A 23,829-nucleotide genomic window follows, 5' to 3' on the forward strand; every position below is an offset into this window, starting at 1 on the left:
AAACAAAGATGTTGTGTCCGCCGAGAACTAAAAAATAAATATTAAAAATTCTCTCTCTCTCTCTCTCCTCTCTCTCTCTCTAAAAAAAAAAGACCTAATCATCTCTATGAGGCCTCGCCTCCCAACTCTGATACTTCGAGGCTAAAGTTTCCAACGCATGAACTTCAGGGGACCCGTTCATACCATAGCCCCACATGTCCACCTGTTCACTAGCTCACCTCTTTTTGAGACAACTATAGAAAGGAACTGTGGGGTGTACATTGGACTGAGACTCTGTGCTCACAGAGTTTATAGTTTATTAGGAGATGACAAATGCCGTGAGTGCAGACTAGAGGTGTAGTACCAGGGGAGCTTTCGGAGGTGGGTTACACCAGCTGGGGTGGGGATCAGCCAGGATCAGGGAGACTTCACAGCAGACCAGTCCTTTGAACTGCATCCAAGAGACAGGCAGACTTTGGGCAAGTGGGGATGAGGTATATAAGGCAAAATAATAATAATAAATTATTATTATTATTATTATTATTATTATTTATTATTATTATTATCATCATCATTATCAAGGAGGCCCAAGGGTAGGTTGGAAATGATGGGTGTTTACAGGCAGGGATGAGAAAATCAGCCATCCTGGATAACAGGGTGAGTACAAGAAAGGTAGCAATAAGGGTAAAGGAAGAGGTTGTCTGGGTACCCAGGCTTGGTGGTCCTGAGTGAGTTTTAGCCAATGAGGATTACATGGGGTTTGGAACATACCCCCATGTTCATTGTGACATGATGAAAACTTTCATTTGTGATGATAATTTAGATGCCATATGTAAGAATTAAAATGGGGATCTTTAGAGGAATGGATGAAGAAAATGTATGTGTTCACAATGGAGTTAACCCAGCCATGCAGAATTTTTGAATGAAAGTATGATATTTGTTGGTAGATGGATGGAAATGGAGAATAAAATGCTAAGTGAAATAAGCCAGACGCAGTCAATCAAGGGTTCAATGTTTCCTCTCACATGTAAAAGCTAGAGTAAAACAATGGAAAGAAAGTGGTACGGGGGAATTGTGTATAATAAATTATATAGAGAATATCAGAAGAGTAGTAGGAGGAGACAGGGAGGGAGGAAGGATGGGAAAGGGGAAGAAATGTGGACTCAATTGGACAAATCATGTAATGAGCATGTAGAAAGATAACACAGGGAATTTCACCTTTATGTAGAAAGCACCAAACAAAAATAAATGAATAAATGAGTGAAGAGAAGATTGGTAGAGAATGATAGGGGAGGAGAGGGGAAGGAGGAATAGGGAGTGAAATGGAGTAAATCAAATTCTAAATGTGTATGATTTTATCCAACTGAACCCAACTTCTATGTGTAACTATAAGGCTCTAATTTAAAAACAAAAAGAAATTAAGATGGGGGAGAGACTTGATGTGGCGGGTTAGTCAGAGGCTATTGATCCAGGCTCCATTAGCAAGCAGTAGGCAAAGTAGAGATGAGTCTGTGTTTCAGAGACTTCAGAGGTAGAATCATAGGATTTGGTGAAGAAAGAAACTTAGGAGGTTAGAGGGGGAGAAGGGATGGCTGGTAATGACTCAGGTTCTGAGCTCAGTCCCTGGGGCCCTGGTGGTGTCTTCAACAGAATCAGGAACTAAAAGGGAGAACAAGGTCACAAGAAAGTGGGATGGGCTCACTACAGGCACACCGCGCCCGTGGAGTCGGCTTGGAGCCTGGCAGAGAGGCCAGAGCTGGAGATGGGGATCTGAGACCGTCTGCATGGCATGGAGTGGTCATTGAAGACCGGAAGTGGGAGAAAAACACCGACGGGAAGCGCAGGAAGAAGAAGGAGCTACAGAGGGCCAAGCAAATATGGAAGAGAGGCCACAGGAAAATGGTGTATCAGGGAGCCCGAGCAGGCCAGGTCAGAGACCACAACCTTCCTGTAGAAAAACCAGCAGGAACAAGAACCACAGGCCTGGAAAGGGGACAGCTTTGGAGGAAGTGAGGCAGTCGAGGTGTGAGGGCAGAGCCTCGGGTGGGTGGTGGTGATGGAAAGGTGACATGGCAGAATGCTGCTTCAGGAAATCTCACAGGGAGGGGAAGGGAGAGACGGTGACGGTAATTTACGACTTATCTGGATCTCTTAGCCACTGGGCGTGTTTTGATTTCTGAATTTTTAAACATCAAGTCAATGCTAGCTACATTTTGAAGATCAACATGGCAGAAACAAGTTCTTGGTGGGGTGGCAAATAGGGAATTAAACTATTAAGAAGCATCTTTCTTTATTTATTCCATTTTTACACATCTACCTCTTTGACATCAAGTCACAACAGTTTATCAAAATATACAAACAGCACAAATACTTTAAAATGTATAGTTAGGATTCTAATAAGATGAGATTGACTACTGCAAATTGCATGCATGGGTTGTTTATCTTGAATGAGGCCTAAAGAGAGGCTTGTCCTCAAATTACAACATGGCATAGGAGGGACTGGTGATCTTTTCTTTTAGAAAAATCGTGCACTTCATTTCTTTTCTTGTCGTGGTGTGAGGATGGTGATGAATGACAGCCAGACAGGGGTAAAATGATGCTATCTTTGTTGGACTCTGAACTTAATTTCTACGTTGACAAGACAACCAGCGTGGGTGTTCTAATTAGTTGAGCCTTCCCTATCCAGTCACACAAGCTCTTTCCATTTTCCTCTTTCCTGTGAATTTTATGGCTAATCAGAATGAATGGATTTGTGAATCTCAAGTTACAAGCTTCGTTTATTGTGAAGAATCCTATTAGAACCTATGTAGGGTTCCCCCACCAAACCATTTACCATTCCGCAGGTACGCGTAGTGTGAAATGGGTTAGTGGTTACTAGTCTGCGGCTAAGTGAGATCCACTACTAGGCTAGGTGATGGCTGTTCCCGTCTTTGTACTACTTTGCTCCTTGATTCATCAAACATTTCATTGATCAGCAGTTGATGCCCAAGGGAAGAACCGTAATTTAGAGAAGTATTAGGTTTCAAATCTTTCACAGTGTAAAGAGCCATTTTTCAAGTAAATAGCTAGGGTTAGTAATGACCTAACTTCAAGGTCGGCTGTGAAAGATGCCAGGAGATAAAACGGGACCTTTGTCATTAGTGAAGTAGAGTTGGTTTCTGCTACAGATAAAATGTCACGTGAGGTGCTCAAAGGGCTCACTCAGCCTTTATTGTCGAGTGTTTCTTTCCTTTTCCTTCTTGAAGAAGGGACCCAAGAAGTGTTGCTGGCACCGGGGACAGGAAGAAGATGAATTCCCTCGAGGCTCTGCAGAGGTGGGGTTCATGAGATGAGCCCTTCCATCCCTGGGTTAACGAAGGAAAAGTTCCTAAACATATTCTGGTCCATGCTGTTGATCAGGGCTCTATCAGCAAACGACAGGCGGGGTTTCTCATTCAAGAATTCTTTGTCGAAATTGCTACAGTCGTAGGGTGATTTCTGGGTCAGCGTTGAAAGGGGAGAAAAAGGGAAAAGGAAAATCAGTGGCTACATTCATGATCTCATCTTTGGTTGTCAAGGCTATCATCTGTGTCTGACAAAGCTGGCATCTGCGGAAACGCTAAACCGAAAGGAAACTTAGAGGTTGGTTATCATAAACGGCAGGCAGTGAATGTCTCTGTGATACCGAGTCATCAGTTTTTCAGTAATATCATGAAATCCACATAGCGTGGCTCCCCGGTGTTCCTTCAATAGGATCTAATGCTCCTCGTTCAGAATTTCTGTGAAGGAGGACCGGCCACCTTTGAAAAAGTGGTGAGCCCACATTTGATCTCTGTCCTTTATCTGGAACAGAGGTGAGGAGGTGGTGTGTGTGTGGGGGGCGACAAGGGAAGGAGGTGGGAAGGAACCTGGCAGGTTATATATTCCTGTTCTTTTATCTGCATCCTTTGCTATTGTTGGTTCCTCTGCCTGGGTTAATTTTATTGTCTTCTAGAGATAACACAGACTGGGACAAGCGCCTTTCGGATCCTTGGTCCTATTGCTTCTCGTGACTGGAAAAAGAGGCGGGGCCAGTAATAAATACCTATTGATGAATTCTGATCGGCATGCAGTACATTTCAGCTTTCAAAGATGAGATTAGCCATTATCAAAAGAAGGTCACATGAGCAAAATCAAGGTCAGGTTTCCCACCCGCAAGGGGCTGTGGGATGTTGAGGTCGAGAGCTTGCTGCCTCTGTCTACAAAGAGCTGCTCAGACCCCAGGCCAGGGAAATGCCTTCCTACCAGCAGAACTGAGAATTGTCCTGTGGATCAAGCCCAAATCAAACATCTGATTTTTATATGGCAAATATCAAGTCAACGCTAATCTGCAGTAGAAGGTCAGGCAGGAAGTCGGCTGTTCCCATGGCCAAAATCAGGCAAAAACTCACCTTATCATAAGTAAATGGTCAATAGTGTATTGGATGTGATATCACCATAACTAGTCAGAGGGCGAGAGGCCCGGCTGAGACGTATGCCTGAGACATATGCTAAGAACAACTCTTCTAACCCTGGGGATGAGGCACATGGCTTCCTCTAGTCATTTGCTGTCATGGTAACAGCTATGGCTGTTTCCTGGGGTGAAACCCACAAGCCGGTGCTATTTCAGCAGCCATGGCAGAGATGGTCCATGCCCAGCCAAGTAATTATGACCCTGTTCCCAGCAATCACCAGCAATAGTTAAAGCTTTAGAGCTGGCGAATTCACCATTTACTACTTACTTTAAAAACTGACTTAAAAACTGTGATAAAAATATATATATAAGATGAAATTTGCCTTTTAACCTTTTTTTTGTGTGTGCAGTGCTGGGTATTGAACTCAGAGCCTCCCACATGATAGGACTCTACCACTGAGCTGTAGCCCCGGCCTTTTATCTTTATTTTTTAAAATTTTGAGACAGGGTCTTCCTAATTTGTTGAGGGGCTTGCTAAGTTGCAGAGGCTGGCCTTAAACTTGTGATCCTCCTGCCTCAGCCTCCTGAGTAGCTGGGATTAAAGGTATACTCCACCACTCCTGGTCCATTACTTCAGAGTACAGTTGAGTGGCAGTAAGCACATTCTCGTCATTGTGTAACCATGACCGCCCATCTCCAGAACTTTTTCACCTTGACTGTGGTTCATTTTTGTTTCCACTTTATGATGCTCATCTTGTTGTAAGCCAGGTTGCTCTGCCTTTTCTGATATAGGTTAGTGACTTTCACTAGTGCAAAAGCACACGGGAAGTCAGAGATCTATCTTTTTCTAAACACTGATTTACTTTTCCTTCCTTCAGCTGAAGAACACCTAATGATTGCCACTAGAGACTGTAGCTGTGGGAGCACATTACAGATGGTAGCTAAACTTGAATGGAAAAACGGTTCCAACATTCCTCACATAGAATGCAGGTGTAGGGACAAGTTTGGACCACTCAGCCTGTGACCACTAAGGATGTACATAGCATCTGCCAGAAGCCCCTCTAGTCTGACAGCCACCCCTCAAAATACATATCCCACCCAGACACACTCTGAAGTTCATTCTTCATGCAGGGACATTTTGACTATAGACGTTAAATTTTACAAGCAAGACCCGTGCCATGGTGCACACCTATCATCCCAGCTACCTGGAGGCTGGAGCAGGAGGGTGGCAAATTGGAGGCCAGCCTAGAAATTTTGTGAAACTCTGTCTCAAAATGAGAAACATAAACATAAAAAGGGATGGGGTATAGCTCAGTGGCAAATACCCCAGAGTCAGCTCGCAGGGAGTTCGCCTGTCCGGAAGCAGAAAATTCTTCCCCAGAGGGTGGGCCGGGGAGGTGTAAGGACTGGGCAGAGCTTGGAGCAGCCTGTGAGGATGGGAGAGTGGTGGACAATCGTCCCGCAGCTGAGTCCTCACCACTTTGGGCCTGAAAGGTGGGTCAATCTTCTTTCTCTCCAGTTCCTCCCAGTTGATCTCCCGAAACATAGGATGCTGGCGGATGTCGCCCTTGACTCCCAGCCTCTTTTCCGGTTCTCTCACAAAGAGCTGAAAAGGAGCAGAGGACAGGCAGCTTACCTTACTGCTCAAGGGAGGAACCACTTCGCACCAGGTGGTGCTGGACCTGTTATGGACAGCCTCCTGCCTGCCTATGACTCAGGTCCAACTGGCCCTGACACGCTCCCTGGACGAGACTTCCTGAGCACTCAAAGCCTTTACTCTATGACCCTGTTCTAGCCTCAGGTCAGCTTCACCAGGTATTATTAATGGGATCTTTGGCAAATCACAGAATTCAATAAATTGAGCCAAGGGCTCAACTCACAGGGCTATTCTGAGGATGATAAAATAGCCATTGGTATACACACGGAGCATACAGGTGCACCCTCATACAGAGGCACGCACGCCTACATACAAACACATGTACATGTGAACACACGAACACACATGCACAATCATACATGCATGCGTACACACGCACGCCCACGCACGCTCACACATACATTTGTGCACTCAAACTCCTGATCTGTAAGACCCAACAGCAAAGACTAAGTGTTTATTTGTTGTTTGATTGGCTGTCAGTTGATTTTGATTTCTTCTTAGGGTCCCCAGGGGCCTTGGGGGTCATATGAACTAGTCCCATATGGTCAGCCTGAAACTCTGCAAGGCACCTGAGTATAGAGAACCACCTTGACTCCTCTAGCCTGCTGGGGCGGTGACATCTCATTCAATGTTCTCTTACGGTCACCTAAGAGATGCTTATGTTTCTTCTTGTACTGTCCCTGGGCGTTTGGAGAAGTCCCCCTTCCAAGTTTTATTTTCCACTGTGCTGGGTATTATAACCAGGGCTCTGCACATGCCAGTCAAGTGCTGTACTACTGAGCCACACCCCCAGCCCTCCTATACTCTTGGATCAGCTGTTTGTTTCTAAGGTGACCCCTGGTCACAGACATCTCAAGGAAACTGAATCTTTCAACCAGGCCCATGGTGAAACACAGCAACTTTCCTGGGGGTTTGACAAGGACTTGCCTCCATCTTTTGTTTTTGTGACTTGCAAGAACAGCATTTGTATGTTCTAAAACGCCGTTTCACCTTTGTTATCTACTGCTCGAAAGTCTTTGGAGGCTCTGTTCTACCAAAACCATAAAGATCAAACAACATCCTGTAGCAGGTTTTTTTTTTCTTTTTTCCTTTAAAGCAGGAGAATCTCTTGAAAAGTTCCCAGCGTGGTGTGCATGCAGCCATCTAGCACATCCACCTGGTAAAGTCCTCCTTGGCCCCTCTGCCTCTCGCCCTCTTGTGGTGGGGGGACCACTGAGGACTCTATGGAAACCTGGGTTTCTATAGCAGCTGAGGACAAAACAACTGTGCCATGCAAAGAACACTGGGCTGTTTACCCAAGAAATTTACTACCCACGTGGTGCTGGGTACATTTTTTGAGTCTCAATGTCCTTGTGTTAGTCAGCTTTCTATTTCTGTAACAAAACGGTTGAGAGAACCAATTTAAAAAAGAGAAAAGGTTTGCTTTGGTGCATGGCTTCAGAGGTGTCAATGTATGCATGATCGGCCCTGATGCTTTTGGGCCTGTGCTCAGGCAGTATGTCCTGGTGGGGAGACCATGGTGGGGTGGGGCTGGTCGATTTGTGGCACCCAAGAAGCAGAGAGGAAGAGGAAGGGCTGGAGTCCCACAGTCTCCTTCAAGGACATGTGCTGGTGACCTAAGCCCTCACATTAGGCTCTACCTCTTTAAGATTCCACCATCTCTCAACAGCTGCAAGCCAGGGACTAAGCCATTGGCACATGGGCCTTTTGCAGGACATTGAAGATGCAAAACTTAGTGGTCCTCATCTGTAAACAAGGACTAATCAAGGTCATTTCTAGAGTTCGAACATCCATGAGCCCCAGGCAACATTCGGGGCTTGAGATTGATAACGTCACTCATCCCTACGTCTGTTCTTTGAGAGTCGGGCGCTGTGCTAGATGCCTCAGCTACATCATCCTGACTTGATTTGTTTGTTTTAATTGTACAATTTATGGGGTACAGTGTGATATGTTGATATACGTACACATCATAGGATGACTGAACCAAACTAACAAACATTCCATCACCTCGGAGACTTTAACCTTTGTGTGTGATAAGAACATTACACTCCGTGCTCTTCAAATTTCCATTACACTGTACATTATTGTTAACTCTAGTCACAGTGCTCTCCAATAGACCTTCAGTATTTATTTCTCCTGTTTAAATGGAATTTAATGTCCTTGTCCTGATTTTAAAAACAAGTCCAAAAAGCAGATACTATATTATTATCCCAGTTGTCAGTTAAGGAAAATGAGGCTCAGATTTGCTAAGTCACTGGCTCAAAATGACACATCCAGTCAGTGGCAAGGTCTCAATGATCAGCAGCCTCTTTCCTATTTTTAGTGTTAGGGGGTCTCTCTGCTGAGTTCCACAGACCATCTCCCACTACAGAAATTCTCACCTGGCATCTCCCCCCCACATCCCAAGACTGTTTTCTATTGGTTTGTAACATCTGGAAAGCAGACTGTATTTCTATTTCTTTCAAAATCTAGTTGAGTGCCGTGCACAAAGTAGGTGTTCAGCAAATGTTGGCTGCCTAAACGAATATCCTGTCTTTCCATGTGGTCTATCTGCAGTTCTTCTCTTAGCTCCCTGTTTTCTCTTTTTAGCCTCCTTTACAGAAAAGACACTAAGTTCACAGTGACATATATTTTCCTGTGGACTCCAAAGCTAAACTCAACAGATGGTGATATTTTCAAAACCAGAGGGAGTAAGTGACATGCCCTGTATCTCTTTCCTGGAAATGATCCTAGTAAATGACCTCTACCACTTAAGGATATTTTGATGAAATAGGAGTAGATAGAAGGTTTAAGTGTGTCAAGAATGGGTCCCCAACTAGCTGATGTTATAATGAAATGCTTTAGGAATTAAGTTAGAAGTAGCTACCCTGGGCCAGGTGTGCACCATGCTAGGTTTTCCATTCGATTTTTTTTTTTTTTTGCAAACATGTGGCATTTGTACTAAGAAAATTGTGACAAAGAGACTTCTGAACTTGGTTTATGTACCTATGAAATGTCAAAAGTGTACTTTAAAAAGTAAAATGGATAATGAGAAGATTATGTGATCTACAGCTTCAAAATCCAATATTTTTTTCTAGTTTTGCACAGAGTAGTGAATTATCATCTTTTCTGCCTGAAGCAAATTGACCTGCCTACAGTCTTGAGTATGACCATTCCTGAGGAGGTCAAGGTTACTGGCTCCAGGGAAATAAAGATCATGAAGAAAGATTTGTCATTGCCCTTAAAAGCTGTCAGAAGGGTGGTTTACGTTGATAGGAAACAGCACACTCTTGCACGAATGGTCAGGATGTAGCTGGAGCTTGTTTAAATCTGTTTGACAGCCTGAGCAAGGAAGCAAGCAGTTCCTAGCTGCTGAGTAGGGCCACCATCGGCTGGGACAGGTTGTACCTGGAATCCACCCTCTGTTCAGTCCTTCCTTAGATACGTCTATTGAAAGGGAAACATTTCTGTTCAAGATCATTAGTTTTTCATCATTTTCAAACAAAAGGACAGGACATCCTGCATGAATAAATAGGGAGGAAAAGGTTTTTCTTTGGCAGTAATCAGCTGGACGGCAGTGTCCCCCACCCCTGGGAATTCTTGATGGATCACAGCTGCTCTTGACATGAAATTTGTTTAGTGCTCTACATGCCCCCATGTGTTATGAGGGGTAAGGGATACAGCCTGACACTGATGCTTATAATGGAAGTCATAGAAGGCTGCTTTGTTCGGCTTTTCCAGAGGACCCATGACTTCTAGGTTTCACAACATCATGCACAAGTTCCTGGAGGAAATTTCTGAGAAATGGTGTTACCTTTGACTTTTGCAGACAAAGGGCCTCAGAATGTGGGGGTTGTTAGGTCAAAGCAGCTGAGAGGTAGAGACAGAACCGGAAGCCAGTCATTGGCAGCAAATTGTATGATGGAATCTAAGTTTTAATCAGCCCAACTTCTGGAATATGGGCATGAGAAAGGACATGGGATTTTTACCAACTCATGTGGGAAATACTAAGCTTAGACTCTTTCATATGGCTATAAAACCTCTTTTACCTTCTAGTATATCTTCTTTATTCTCACTTGTCTTGGCTTCTGTTCAATTCATCAAATTTATTTCTTACTCTCATGGTAAATCTTTCTTTTGCCACTGACACTACTCTGCACATGTTGAATTTGTGTGTGTGTGTGTGTGTGTGAGTGTGTGTTTACATGGCATTTACACTTATGTGTAGTTTTGCTTTTAAGCTTTTAATTTTGAAATAATTACAGATTCTTGGCACATTAGAAAGCTTGTACAGAGATGTCTTGTGTGTCTTTGGCCAAGTCTTCTGCAATGGCTATGTTTCACATAATGGTAGCATAATAACAAACCCAAGAGCTGGCGTTGGAATGATGTGTGTGTATAGGACATTTTGTCACATGTGTGGATCTGAGCCATCACCTTAACATAACGTCAATGATGTTATGTAAGTGGACTTATAGAATACATGACTTTTGAGATTGACTTCTTGCTCTTGAGATCCATCTAGGTCATTTGGGATATCCATATTGTTCTTCTTGTATTGCTCAGTGCATTTCTGGGCACATGAATATTCCCTCTTTCTCCCCAACAGGAAGCAATCTTTTCCTTCTTCCTAGTCTTTCTCACTTGGGAAATTCTCACTCCTAGCTTCCTCCCGCAGTTACCCCTGGTTGTCTCCACTTGGCTGGGGTCCCACCTCCACTCTCCATCTTCGCCTGAAGCTATCTCAGATCCTGAGATCCCTGGGTTTGGGAGGCATGGTGGGAAAGCTGGCTTTCTGGGGGGCATTTACAGGTGTTAGGGGGTTGCAACTGGCTCTAGGCATCCATTCCCTGACTTGCCTGAAGACAGCCTCTGTGTCTGAAGGTGCCCTTGGTCCTCAGATGATGCAGAACAGGCCTGATCTTCATCCAGGGACTTCATCGGTCCAGGCTTCTCAGTGCAGCCCTCATGCCAGCAGCTGAGTTATTTCCCCTCAAAATTCACACATTGATGCCCTAAGTCCCAATTGGATGTAGATGGGGACTTCAGGTTAGTGATTAAGGTTAAATGAGATCATGAGAGTGAAGCCCTGATCAAACAGGATTAATGTCCTTATGAGAAAAAGACAGCAGAGTGCTCCTACTTGCTGTCTCTTCCTCACCATGTGAAGATACAGCAAGAAGAGAGCCATCACCAGGAACCCACCATGTGGGACCTTCATCTTGGACTTGGACTTCAGTCCCCAGAATTGTGAGAAATAAAGGTGTGTGGTTTAAGTCACTTAGTTTGTCTTGTTACAGCAGCTGGCGCTGACACATACACTTTACACCGCGTTCTTCACAGAACCAAGTGTAAAGTAAAAGCAGCAATTACAGCCAGCTTTAAATATGCCTTTAAGCAAAACTGAGTCCTTCAAAATATTGAGTCCTTCATAAGAACAAGAATAAACTCACTGTAGGAATTGTAATAATGTTTAAACTAGCTTTACATAAAGCGAAACTGTTTATATTCAAATCCCACTAGCTTATTTTTACCTTTGTCATCTTTTTTTTATTGGGTAATTTTGAAATTAGCTTTCATTTACACGTGTTTTGTTTAGTTATTAAAAGTGAATTTAATTGGCCGTTCAGGGAGTTTCCTTCATTTATTGCTTGCTTGGCTCACAGAAAGTGAAAGTGGAATGGAACAGCCCTTGGTTTTTAAATACCTCGTTCCATTAACCTGGGGCTGAGGATCCTGTGAGGGCTTTGTCTCTCAGAGTCAAGATCTCCATTCCCAGGTAGAGCCCTGGAGTATCCTCAAAGTTTCTAGTACCTTAGGCAAGTTGTCTCTTGTGTTAAGAGGTGGAAGTGTAATCCCTTGACATTTAATTCCAATTCTTCAAGAGAAGAAAGGAGACTAGTGAAAAAAGATGGGCTTGGGAATATTCTTCAAAGGTGTCATTTAATACCCAGTGATAGCTTCCAATGTTGAAGGATCTTGTTCCTTTTCCCATTTTTACTATATAACGAGAACAAGGTTAAGAATCATTTTTTTAAATGATCTTTTTTAACCAGCTGACATAGGAGATTCTAGAAAGCAAACAGTGTTTTTTTCCTTTTTTCCAAATCCCTATATTCTGGGTCCACTTCTTTTAGATTTGCTGGCCTCTTGGCCACATGGGTGGGTCTCTGATCCAAACATTTGCAGGAAGAGCACAGTAAATGTAGGCTTATTGGTCTTGTGTATGTTGGCATATTGTATTGCTATGATTCATTTTCATATTTTACCACTTGTTACAACTCTTATGTTGTAGATGTTGTTTTATATCCTCAAAAAAAAAAAAAGAAAACTGGCATTCTATTTAGTATTCTATCTAGATGACCCTTAATGATGGCTCCCAGGTGTTCTTAGGTCCCTCCACTGGTTTGCCTTGGGGCTCTGTGGTTCTTAGAGTGCAGTGTCCACCTCTACTACTTTACACAGATTTTTAATGTATCTTGGGCTATCGTGGATAGGGATCTGATGTCTGCTTGGATGGTAGCTTCTGGATTTATTGCTAGGATGGTGGTAGCCTGGCCTTCCAGAGCTTGTTAGAGTGAGGGATACATGGATGTTTCCAGTGCACAACGGGTAGGGCACGTGAGGGGTGAGCTGGTCTGTACACATTTTAGACACCTCCTGGGACAATCTGCTGGGTGGGTGACAGAGAGGTAGCATATTGCCTGGTAGTTTTGATGTAATACCTAGTCCAGGGTCTGGACTAAACAGCCTGTATTTCAAAGGTTTTAGCCAAAAATGTCCCCAAACATTAGTATTTCCAGAAAATCTCTAGAAGGCCTCACAAAGTCTAAGTTTGAACCATTGGTGGGTTTGGAGTGTGAAGCTGGCAGCCATGTGAGAACTGTCTCTTCTCCTTGCCCTTCTGTCCTCACTTGGTTTCTATCTGGTGTGGTGTGAAGCACACTCAGTGGGAGAGGAAGAGAACAAGGACACAGTCAACCACGATCCGCCATCTCCAAAGGTGAGCAGTGCCAGCCATGAACTCCAACCAGTGGAAAGGGAGCAGAAGTCTGAGCTTTCATGTTAAGATGGACATGATCACTAATGTCTTAATCAGGATAGTTTCAGTTTCTCATCTGAAACTGACCTATGTTTCATGACCTATGAGTGACAGTAGGTTCATCTTTTACCTGAGCGTGAGCAGAAATGTCATGTCAAGGTTTAAACCAGGGTCAGGGAAGATAAATTGGACTCAATACTTTGTATATGAGAAACAAAAGATTAAGTTTTAAGCTGCAAATGGTGATCCTTAAATGGACCAACTATATCCAAGTAATAACATTCAAGAGTCATGGAACAGTTTTGGAGGCATTTCTTCTTATAAACGATGCACAAGAGGGTTTGTCTCAAACTCCTTTGGATACCTAATGCTCATATTATTGGTGCCTCAGCTGAAACTAGATTTAGATGGGTATACCATTTAAATCTAGTTCAATACAGTTGGTATTTGCTCTGTCACATGTAGGTCAGAGTCTAGAAATGAGTGGGTATATTGAGCAGAGAATCTACTACTGATCTTATGAAAACCTTCTTGATCACCATTTCTTACCTTCACTAAAAGGTCCTTGGCCTCCTTCTCGAGCCATCGTGGGTAAAAGGGATTGTCCATGCGGATGGAGTGGAACAGCTCTTCCTCATCTTGCCCATGGAAAGGGGACTGGCCAATCAACATTTCATATAGGAGAACCCCAAAGGACCACCAGTCCACGGAATGGTTGTACCTCTGACCCAGCAAGATCTGTGTGGCCAAAAGGCAGAGACCTAATTAATAGATGAAGCTGGTGACTGATGATACTTTTAACTCCTCCAGGGCACTCCGTAAATGAAGGTTGGTGAAGATAATATGTGGTCTCAACAGAGCCCACTCTGAACACTATCTCTAGATAGCTGATGACGGAGAGAAATGAATGCATAATGCCAAGATTTTTGAGTAAACCCTGTAGAGTTTCAACTTCTGTTTTCCCTCTGGCTTTAAGAGAAAATGCTGAACCATGTTCTTAGCTTTCATAGTCCTATCTGTGACATGAGGACCTGGGTGGCAGACACGGGATCCAACAAAGCTAGCATGCATCTAAGTGCTCCAGTGCCTTCTGGCATGAACACTGGAACCAAGTCCACGGGCTTCACTGACTTTTACTCGGCCTGCGTCCCTGCACAAAGTCTTTGTGGTAATTAAGCATCCAGAGACATGAGCTGACCAATTCCTGTCCCCAAAGCCTAGCTAATCATGACTAGTCAACTCGGGAGTCACAGTGTAGTCGTTATGATGCAGAATTGAATTCTGTGACTATCAGGGGGGAATAACCAAGGATGACAACTGTTCATATGGAGAAATCAGACATTCAGATTTCTCAGATCTACGTATGGCTTGATGGCAGGCTCCGTCTATCTGCTAGGGAAGAGGTTTCAAGTCTGGAATCCCAACTGAATTTTGTCTTTTAAAATTCTATTTTATCACTGATTCATTTTCCTGGGAAAAAAGACTTTGAGTATTAACCTTTCAACAACTTCCTTGTTTACGGTCGGAAGGTATGGAGTGTGCAAGCCACACACTGAGCATGCATCCTCAGTTCAAATTTGCCCTAAATGAGAAGCCGAGTTCACATGCAATTTCAAAGACACACCACAAGAGGGAGCCAAAGCAACCAGAAACTGCTCAGAGCAATGCATTGTAAACAACTTCATTTTGGAAGAATAAATGAAAAGAAATTTGGAGGACAGGAGATGACCGTGGTGGAAATCAAATCTACTAGGCTTGGTGATGTTTGCAAAAAAAAAAAAATAAGTCTTATGTTAGGAGGAAGAAGCAAAATGCAAATCCACACAGGGAATGGAATGTCAGCTGAAGGAACACATGGCAGGTGTTTCATACATAGTGTCTCCGGAAGGACGAGATGCTGTCATCGCCAGAGGATGACACCTGGGCTTGGGGAAGTCTTGTTTCTGGTTTGAGGTCTCTTTTCCGAGTTCTGGTCTTGGGGATTTCACTGCCTGATTCTCTTTTTCATATTTGATTTGGTTTCTGGTGTCTGCTCTGCTCAGCCTGGTAGTGCTCACGCTTCTCCATTGGTGAAGAGACTGTGGTCAAGCAACACCTGCTAGAAGGGCTTATTTCCTAGCTCAGTCTTACTGTGGTCTCTTCTTTTGTTCTTCTCCTTTCCCTTCCTTGTCTTTACTCCAAGAATTCAGCCTTAAAGGCATAACTCTAAGCCTGAGAAACCAGAACAATACTATAACACCTTCCACATCTCCAGGGTTTCTCTTCAGCCACAGAACTGGTGACTTAAGGTCTGCATTGATGTGCCTATTGGGGCAAGTGCTGTTCTGATGCTAAGTGACCTCCCAGGGACCATATTGTTTAGTTTCCAAGCCATCTCTCCTTTCTCCTAGGAGCTGCTTCTGTGTGCTAAAATCCCACAAGGCTGACAGGCTAATAGAAAATAGGATGTTTCCCTGCTTTACTGCATCCCTATTTTTGTCAAAATGAGCTGGGGGTCTCCAATTATATACATTAGATCCTCCTGCAGTGGAATGTCAGGAAGAACAGGGGAGATTTGGAGAGGAACACTAGGTCTCAAGAGACATAGGCTGCAGGAAGCACAGTTCACTTTTTAGATGTTGTTCTTGACACTGCTCTGAAATGCACTTATTTCTGTGATTCAAGTTCTCCTGAAAGGAGAGATCAGTGTCTGCTAGATGGCTCCATGGACTTTGTCCCAGCTGCTTTGGGCTCTCATGTGTGGTTGGCTTTCTGAGAACTACAGAGCCATTTCTATTTCAATCGGGGAAGAAACCAGAGACTCAAAGACCCATCACAAGGCAGCATGTACTTAGAACTACAGTGGGTGGTGAGTGAGATGAGGAAGAACCCCCTGCCTTGATTTGTTTAGCTTTGGAAGGGAAGAGGGCAATGGGTGAATGATTGAGATCGAGAAAAACTTCACAAAGTAGGTGACACACCAGTGGGGTCCCCCCAAATGGGAGGATTTTGCTGGGTACAGGAAAGGAGACTGCAGAGGTGGGAATCCAGTGCAAGTTGGATATGGGCATTTGGTGTGACCTTGGTGTAGCCACTTATCCAGGAAACAGCTGATGGGTGCCTGCTCTGAGCTGCAGGGAGGTGACTTGGGACACAGTGGGTACATCATAGTCCCTGAAGGAGAAACAGTGTATTGGTCAACTGGAGACTCCTGTACCCTGGCAACACCAAGAAGGAGACAATAGAGTATTCCAGAAGCCAGCAGTATGTTTAGGGAGAACACGGCCAGAGATGGGGATGACCCTGACCAAGGAGACAGAATGCGATAACAGAGGTGGAGTAGGCGGCCGAGTCAGGGAAGGTGCATGTCCATGGGACTGGATGTTTCATCAGGGCTCTATACTCAGGATTTGGGCTTGTACTCAGCTGATAGTGGGGATTTCTTGAAGGTTGTAAAGCACTGGGGTAGCAGGTTTGCACATGACATGGGCAACTCTGGACTTGGTCGAGCAGTGGCTTCAAAGGGGTGCATGCCTTCAGAGTGACCAGGTCATTTCACAAGACATGGGAAGAAAGTTAGAACTTGTATTTATTTTAGAGTAATTTTTTAAAATCTAAAATGAGAAAGGAGTTAGGCTTTAAGAAAATTTACTTTGCAGAGTGACCTAGCACCCTCACTTCATTTGAACAGTGGATCCGGTATCCTGAGGGAAGGGTGGGAAACCTCATCTCAGCAGCAGCCTGGCAGTCACTTGGCTCATTCATTGACTTTCCATGAATCCTGGAGTGTTACCATTTTGGTTTCTGTTTTAACTAAACTAATTTTCACAACATGACAAGTCTTTAAAAAGTTATCTGCAAAGAGGCTTGGATTGAAGGTAATACAGTAATAATAAGGCAAACATAACATTTGAGTTTTAAAAAAAACACTGAAATAAATAGTGCAATCATAAGCAGAAAGTAAGAAAATGGTGGCACTGATGTCTCTCTTTCTCCCTGTACCAGGTCTTTGTCAGCTACATGTGAGGAAGCTAGAAATAAGGAGGACCTCATTAGTTATGTTTTAGCTTATGTGAGCTTAAAAAAATTGTGAATGTATCAAAAGCATTGCTTTGAATTATGGACTTGTATCCACTATTGTCAGCAATGATCCTTGCCTTAAGTACATATTATAAAGTCTGTTTCATATTGTACCTCTGTGAAGTATCTTTTCAGTTACTACAGACATGAAAACCAAGAACTGGAATAAATGAATCAGACCTTTCAATCCCAGAGTTCTGAAGTGTCAAACCAAGATTTTAAAAGTTATTTAATCTAATATTAATGAAGCATACATGATTTTGTGTTAGCAATAAGTAGAATAAAAGCTAGTTGTTTAATACTATTTTGGGCTCATCTTCAATGTGATTATAGGCCTTTTGAGGCACGTGTTACAATACACAGTCTGTATTAGTTGGTATGTGACTCAGATAGATACATATACAGATTTTGGGGGTGCTCTTTTAACTGCTGAAAGAATATCATCAAAAATTTTAAAAAAATATGTAAGGAGGATATATGGGTATTGGTGGGGATGAGTGGATGGAGGGATGGGTCGGATGGGTATGGATGGAGGAAAGTCACATGAGAGGGCATTGCTGAAATCCAGGGCAAGAGATGCTGATGTCCTAGACTGGGGGAACCCCAGTAAAAATGGGGGAGGGACACTAAATTAAAGGACTTCCTTTTGAAGATAGAGAAGAAATCAAGATAGAGAGTGTTACTTCATTCAGAATGTTGGGGGAGTGGATAGCCAGGGGAGGTTCAGTTTTGGGAGGTCTTGAAGTTTGCTTGGTCCTGGGGGTTAAGGAAGAAGGAGAAAACTTGGGGAATTCCTAGTTCTCTATCTAGTCAACTAGATGGATGACATGAGATTCACCAAGAATGGAGATAAAAGGGAAAGGGAGAGGGGGAGGAGGGGAGGAAGAAGTAGAAGAGACAAGTGAGTTTGGGAACTGTATATTTGAAGGTAGTCGAAGAACTCAGGCAGGAACGTGGACATGTGGGTCTGAGCAAGAAGTTGGGGCTGGATATACTGATTCTGGAGCTAAAAGCATAGTCATGGAGAATTTACAGTAGGAAGAGCTGAGAACTGAGCATGGGATCATGTGGAGAGAAGCATGCTTGAAAATTAGAGAGGGGCTGGGGATGTAGCTCAGTCATTATTATCCAAAGTACATGTATGAAGACATGAATTGGTGTGAATATACTTTGTATACAACCAGAGATATGAAAAATTGTGCTCTATATGTATAGTAAGAATTGTAATGCGTTCTGCTGTCATATGTAAATAAAAAAAATAATAAAAAATTAGAGAGTGAAGTTGGGGAGAGAGAGAGAGAAAGAAAGAGGGAGAGAGAGGGAGGAAAAGGGAGGGGGAGGGGAAGGGAGGGAGGAAGAGAGAGAGAATCGGCTAAATTCTAAAAGAGGCAGGCAGAAACAGAATCAGGAAGGAAGGTTTGCCAAGGAAAGGAAATAGCGCAGGGCATTCGTGCACAGGAATGAATAAGAGCAAGGTAAACATAATGTGACATCCTAAGTGGAGAGGAAGGAAACAGAGACAGCTCAGGTGAGGTTGAGAGGGTGATAGTGATGTGGTCTGAGCCTAGCCAATGTTGTATAATTCTTGCTAAGGGAATAACATAGTGGAACTGAACCTCCCCTCTGAGGTCTGCTTCCCTTGTGCCTTAATTAGCTTTGGCTTCACTTCAAACTAGAAATGGTTTACTGCATCGATATCTGCATTCGTGCTAACCTGAAAGCAGCCCAGGTTTCTAATATCAGAAAGTTATTAAATCAATGAGCCGAGCTGTGTGAGCTCAACAATTCCTTGACAGTTGAAGGCGGTAATTTCTTGTGCAACAGAGGCCAACATTTGCCTTCAAACAAGGTTAAGTTAAAACTAAATACCACATAAGCACAGCGCAAAAACCACCCAGTTCTCAGACCCTAGCTGCCCCAGTTACTTTGGTAAAGATCAGGATTTGTCACTGAATTTGTTTCATCTGAGAAATCAAAGTGCTGACTGTCACTGACTTATTAGAGGACCCTCCTGAACACCTCTCAATCAGGCCATTTACTTGTCTTCTTAGGGATAGTGATTAGCAAGCCCTGCAGGGGATCCTTGGGTATAAAAGGAGAGATTGCCTAATCTGCCCAGGTGAGAAAATGGCACAGAACCACCTGTGCCTTGTACCAATGCCAACCTCCTGGTTTTGATGTTGTACCCTAACTGTGTGAAATGCACCCATTGGGGGAAGCTGAGTGAAGGGTACCACTTTTGCAACCTCCTGTAAACATTTAATTACTTTAAAATAATAATAAAAAAGTTTTAGAAAGTGAATAAAAAATAGCATAAGGTTTTCAAGCAAACATTCAGTGAGATGGAGAGAGAGTCAAAGATCTATAAAAAGAGAGCAAAGAGGACAAGAACTGTGCTCTGGGAAGGATGGAGCGGCAAGGCAGCCTCTAACCTCCCTGGGGTGAAGAACTGGGGTGATTCCATACAAAGGGGGAGAGAGATGTGAGTTCAGTCAGATGGAAAAATGCTTTTTGAGCAAATACTGTTCAAATACTGTTGTTATTACTTACTATAATTATTTTGGGGGGTGGGTGGGATGAGATCTAACTTTATCTCATTTAATGTCTACAATAACATTGTGTCAGTATTATACCCACTTTACATAAGAGAAAGTGGGATCTTGAGAATTCTGGCAATCTCTCTATTCTTACTTGCACAGTACCAGAATGGAAACTGCTATTTGGGTCCTGCAATTAAACCCGTTTCTACCTGACTCTCGCCAGTGGCTCTTCTGACCAGTCTGAACAGAATGAACTTGTTTTAAGACTGGCGTAGAGTCAGAGCCATGACTGAAAGGGAGTGCTGGAGTCTTCAAGCCCTGGAGACGTCCTCATGAATGTAAGTTGAAGCCTTGGTAAGATCATAGGAACAAACTCTATGTATGGCTACGTTTTAGGCAATAGGAAAAAAAAATCAAATCTTGAACCCAAATATGGGAAACCTTGGATTGGAAGGGAGGAGGAAGCACTTGTCCTAGGTGTGCTGAGCGGGGATGGGCAGGCGCAGGGCCTTCCAGGAAGCATGTCCCTACCTCCGGGGCGATGTAGTCAGGGGTCCCGCAGAAAGTGTTGGTCTTTGCATCTCCCAGCATGTTCTCCTTGCACATCCCAAAGTCTGCTATTTTGATATGCCCATCTTTGTCTAGCAGGATATTATCTAGCTTCAAGTCCCTGAAAAACAAAAGCAAAAGCAAAAACCACACTTGAATAGATAACAATTTTCTTAAAATAAAATGGCTGGTCCTGGGGGCGGTAGCTCATCTTGGCACAGCCAGGAGGGGGCCAAAGAGGGGGTCCAGGGGGAGCTTGGCTGACTCTCCCTTCCCCTGGCTCACTGCTGGCTGCTCCTTGGTCCTCGGTTTTCTACTTGTGGCTTATGCTCAGGGCTTTCCCCATGGCCCCTGCTGTACCAGCCAGCTGGCTTGGGACTGATCCTCCCTCTAACTTTTGTGTCCTCCATGCCCTGCTCAGCTCTGGTTCATCTCCAGAGCTCAATCCATGTTTCTTGTCTGCATGACTCCAAAGGTGGTCGATAAATGTCCTGGCTTATCTCCCCAGTGCAGCATCCTTGACTTTTAAGAGGGCTTTCTAGAAACAATGGACATGAAGAGACAGCTAAGAATGAAATACTCTGGTGGGTGGCAGCTGAGGTGTTTGGAGTAGGGTGCTCTGTGACATGGTACACCATAAACTCGCCTTCACTTGTGTACACTTGAATACACACGGGGCAGACAGGGCCAGTTCCTCAGGGAACGGTCTTTGCTGTTCTTCCTTCTGGTTTACCAAGGAGTAGTGCTCCATGAATGGGGACAGAATCCCCGCCAGAGACTCTTGACGCCAGTGCCTTTTTTGGGGCGAGGGGGAAAAAAAGCAGGAAAATCCTTACAAATGCTGTTTTTATGCCATTTAATACTATGGTTCTGTCTTTTTTTTAAAAAAATATGTTATACTGCACCTAATTCCAAGTCCAGTTGAGGAAAATTATTTCTAATGAAAAATTTTCTAGAATGAGAATCCCTCCAAACTAAAATGTCATGTCCTTAAATTTCTCTTTCTGTAGAGTACCAGTATCTTAATATAGCCAATTCTATTCTTCAATAAATGCAACAGATAATTTTTTTTTAAATTAATGAACCAATGTACACCTCCTTGTGCCTTTTACTCACTGGCTTCTCTAGCATTATTACACAGGTACTCCAAGTATTTGAGAAGTGACATCAAGTTCTCTCTTGTCTTTCCTTCATCAAGTTCAGGGACCTTGTTCCTCACATGATGAGGCTTTCAGACCCTTCCACCTCCAGATGTCTTGAATTTGTATTATTCTTGAGAGGTGATGCTTGGAATGGAAACACCGTCCTTGGTGGTTGACCTCACTGGTGCAGATTCTATGCACTACTACCTCATGTCAGGATCCTCATACTTTTTGCTGCGGTGGCCTAAGACGTTGTTCTGGTTGTTCCTGTAGCTTCCCCACACTAACAATTAATATTTAGTTTACTATAAACTAAAACCTCCAGTATTTTCTTTTCAGCACAAAGTGACATTATCCCAGTTTCTTCCCATCCTCTGCCTGCAAAGTTGACCTTTTAGAGATGATTCAGGTGCTACATTGACTTGCCATGAATTGCTTTCAAGTTTTATCTTTTTTTTAAATCTTATCTAAGATTTTGGTTAATAGAATCTCATGAGTCCTAATTTGTCATAGAACATCTAACTTCACTTCCGGTTTTGTTATTATTGTCTGTGAATTTCTGAACTTTCTGAGATCCACTGTCATTAAGGCGAGGGGACGTGGCTGCTGGAGACTGCAGCTGCTTTCATTGGTTGGATAACGTGACCTGGGAGAGAGCAGGAGTAGGTGCTCTCCTCATCTCTTAGGGGACCTCCTCTTGGAGGACTTGCCCAGCCTCCCTTCTCAGAGATTTTGCTTCCAAGTAAGTAACCCTGTCCCCTCTACCTCAGTGGATCAACTTGGCTGGATTGTTCATTTCCTGGTTTTGGATGTTGGAATGACATTGATCTGCCTTGGTGAAGTGCCAGAAGAGAGAAGATACCCAGGGTCGCGTGTGGCACTTGCCTTTGCATGCCCTTGCCCTTGAAAAATGAGACAACTTTGTAAAAGAAGAGGAAAATGAAGTAGGTAGGCCAAGAGCGTTGATGGAAGCTACACAAATCCAAAGAGAAACGGAGAGAAGGGAGAATCTGCCTGGTTTCTGCTGAGTTTGCCTCCTCTGTTATGGTTTCCTAATGAGGCCTAGCTTTTGCTTAAGCAGAAGTTCCAGTGTTGTTATTTGTCCTAAATATTTATGTTTTCTGAAAGTTCTCTTCAATGTTTGTTTTGTCTGTTACCCTTGTAAAACAGGAAGTTTCCTTAGGATAAAAAAAAATTGCTTCTTATTTATTATAATTGAACAGGGCTCTGCTAATAGTACTGCATGCACTGGGCCCTCAATAATATTTGTGGAAAGAATTAATCCCCAAACAGTGATTATCAGTTGCAATGAATGGCTCACTAAATGCTCCCCTTAATTGTTTCCCCCACCTTCTGTAAGAGCGAGTTAGCTAGAGAAACTGAGTGGACTGCGGCTGTTTTACTGAGTGGAGACTAGCAGATATCCCCAGAGTTGATGTCTCCTACTGGGCCAGTTGGGTCATCTCCATTACCAGGGCATCTCCCATGGCTTCGGTTTGACTGAGAGACCTGAAGTCCATCTCACAGTCATGTTATTTCTGGTGCTCTCTCTCTCTAGATCAAATGCTGTCACACTTTCATAATCAGGACTGAAGATGCTCAGTAAGTCCAGATCTTCTCATTAGAGAGTATTGGTGTTCTACCTCCTCATTTTACATCAGATTGAAATACACAATTTCACTGTGATTTATGGATTATATTCCACTAATCCCAATTATGGGTTAGGCTTATTTTATGCTAAAAATTTCAGGTTCATTATTTAATCCACATGCTCTACCATATTGATACCATTTTGAGTTTCTGCTATATGAAACATGCACATCATTTGTAGCCATGCACACATGTTCCCAGAAATTGGGCTGAAGGATGATTTGGGGTCATCTCTAGATATCCAGTTCTGGTGCTATACATAGTTCATAAGAATAATGATCTAAAATGTTAGATATATCTATCTAAAATTTGCATTGGATTTTCTTGTTTGCACATGCATCTTATCAGTTGATTTTCACAACACTCAATTTCTAATTATTATGATTGTTTTTTCACATTTTCCCTGATGAAAAAAAACAAAGGTTTTTAGAGGTGGTGTGATGTATCCCAGACGGCATGGCCCTTCAGTGGGCTAGGACACAAATGCCATCCCTATCTTTTCTCACATCCCATTATCCCAAACTCACCTGGTCTTTCTCATCAAACTGGTTTAGCTAAAATATACAAGGATGTATTTTTTAACTGATCCTAAAAATAAATGTTCTCTGGGCCTCAGGCAAGGAAGAATAAGCTTCATGTCCAATTTTTAATCCATTCTCTAAAGTGGGACAGATGTTTTGGGGATTGTGTGAGAGAAGCTCATAGAAGCTATGAGACATGCAAGTCAGAATGGAAAGGTCTAGAAAGGCTGCCTTGCAAAGCCAGGCCTCCATGGTGGTGGGGAACAAGGGAGGAGAAGGCCAGCCTGACCCCCTGGGCCA

At 43.3% G+C, this 23,829-nt stretch overlaps 1 protein-coding gene across 2 annotated transcripts in view; it reads right to left on the reverse strand.

Annotated features, from left to right (window-relative positions):
- Positions 1-2,252: 2,252 nt before the first annotated feature.
- Positions 2,253-23,829, reverse strand: part of Prkcq (protein kinase C theta) — a 118,064-nt gene continuing 96,487 nt past the window's right edge. For both annotated transcript variants that reach the window (XM_005320297.5, XM_078023179.1), the window contains exons 15-18: positions 20,199-20,337; positions 13,618-13,806; positions 5,868-5,996; positions 2,253-3,456 (exon numbers count right to left, since the gene is read on the reverse strand). In XM_005320297.5, coding sequence (XP_005320354.1) covers positions 3,301-3,456; positions 5,868-5,996; positions 13,618-13,806; positions 20,199-20,337 — 613 coding nt within the window. In that variant the 3' untranslated portion in view covers positions 2,253-3,300. The remainder of the gene's footprint in view (positions 3,457-5,867; positions 5,997-13,617; positions 13,807-20,198; positions 20,338-23,829) is intronic.

Source organism: Ictidomys tridecemlineatus, chromosome 10 (assembly GCF_052094955.1).
Source record: "Ictidomys tridecemlineatus isolate mIctTri1 chromosome 10, mIctTri1.hap1, whole genome shotgun sequence".
Lineage (NCBI taxonomy): Eukaryota > Metazoa > Chordata > Mammalia > Rodentia > Sciuridae > Ictidomys > Ictidomys tridecemlineatus.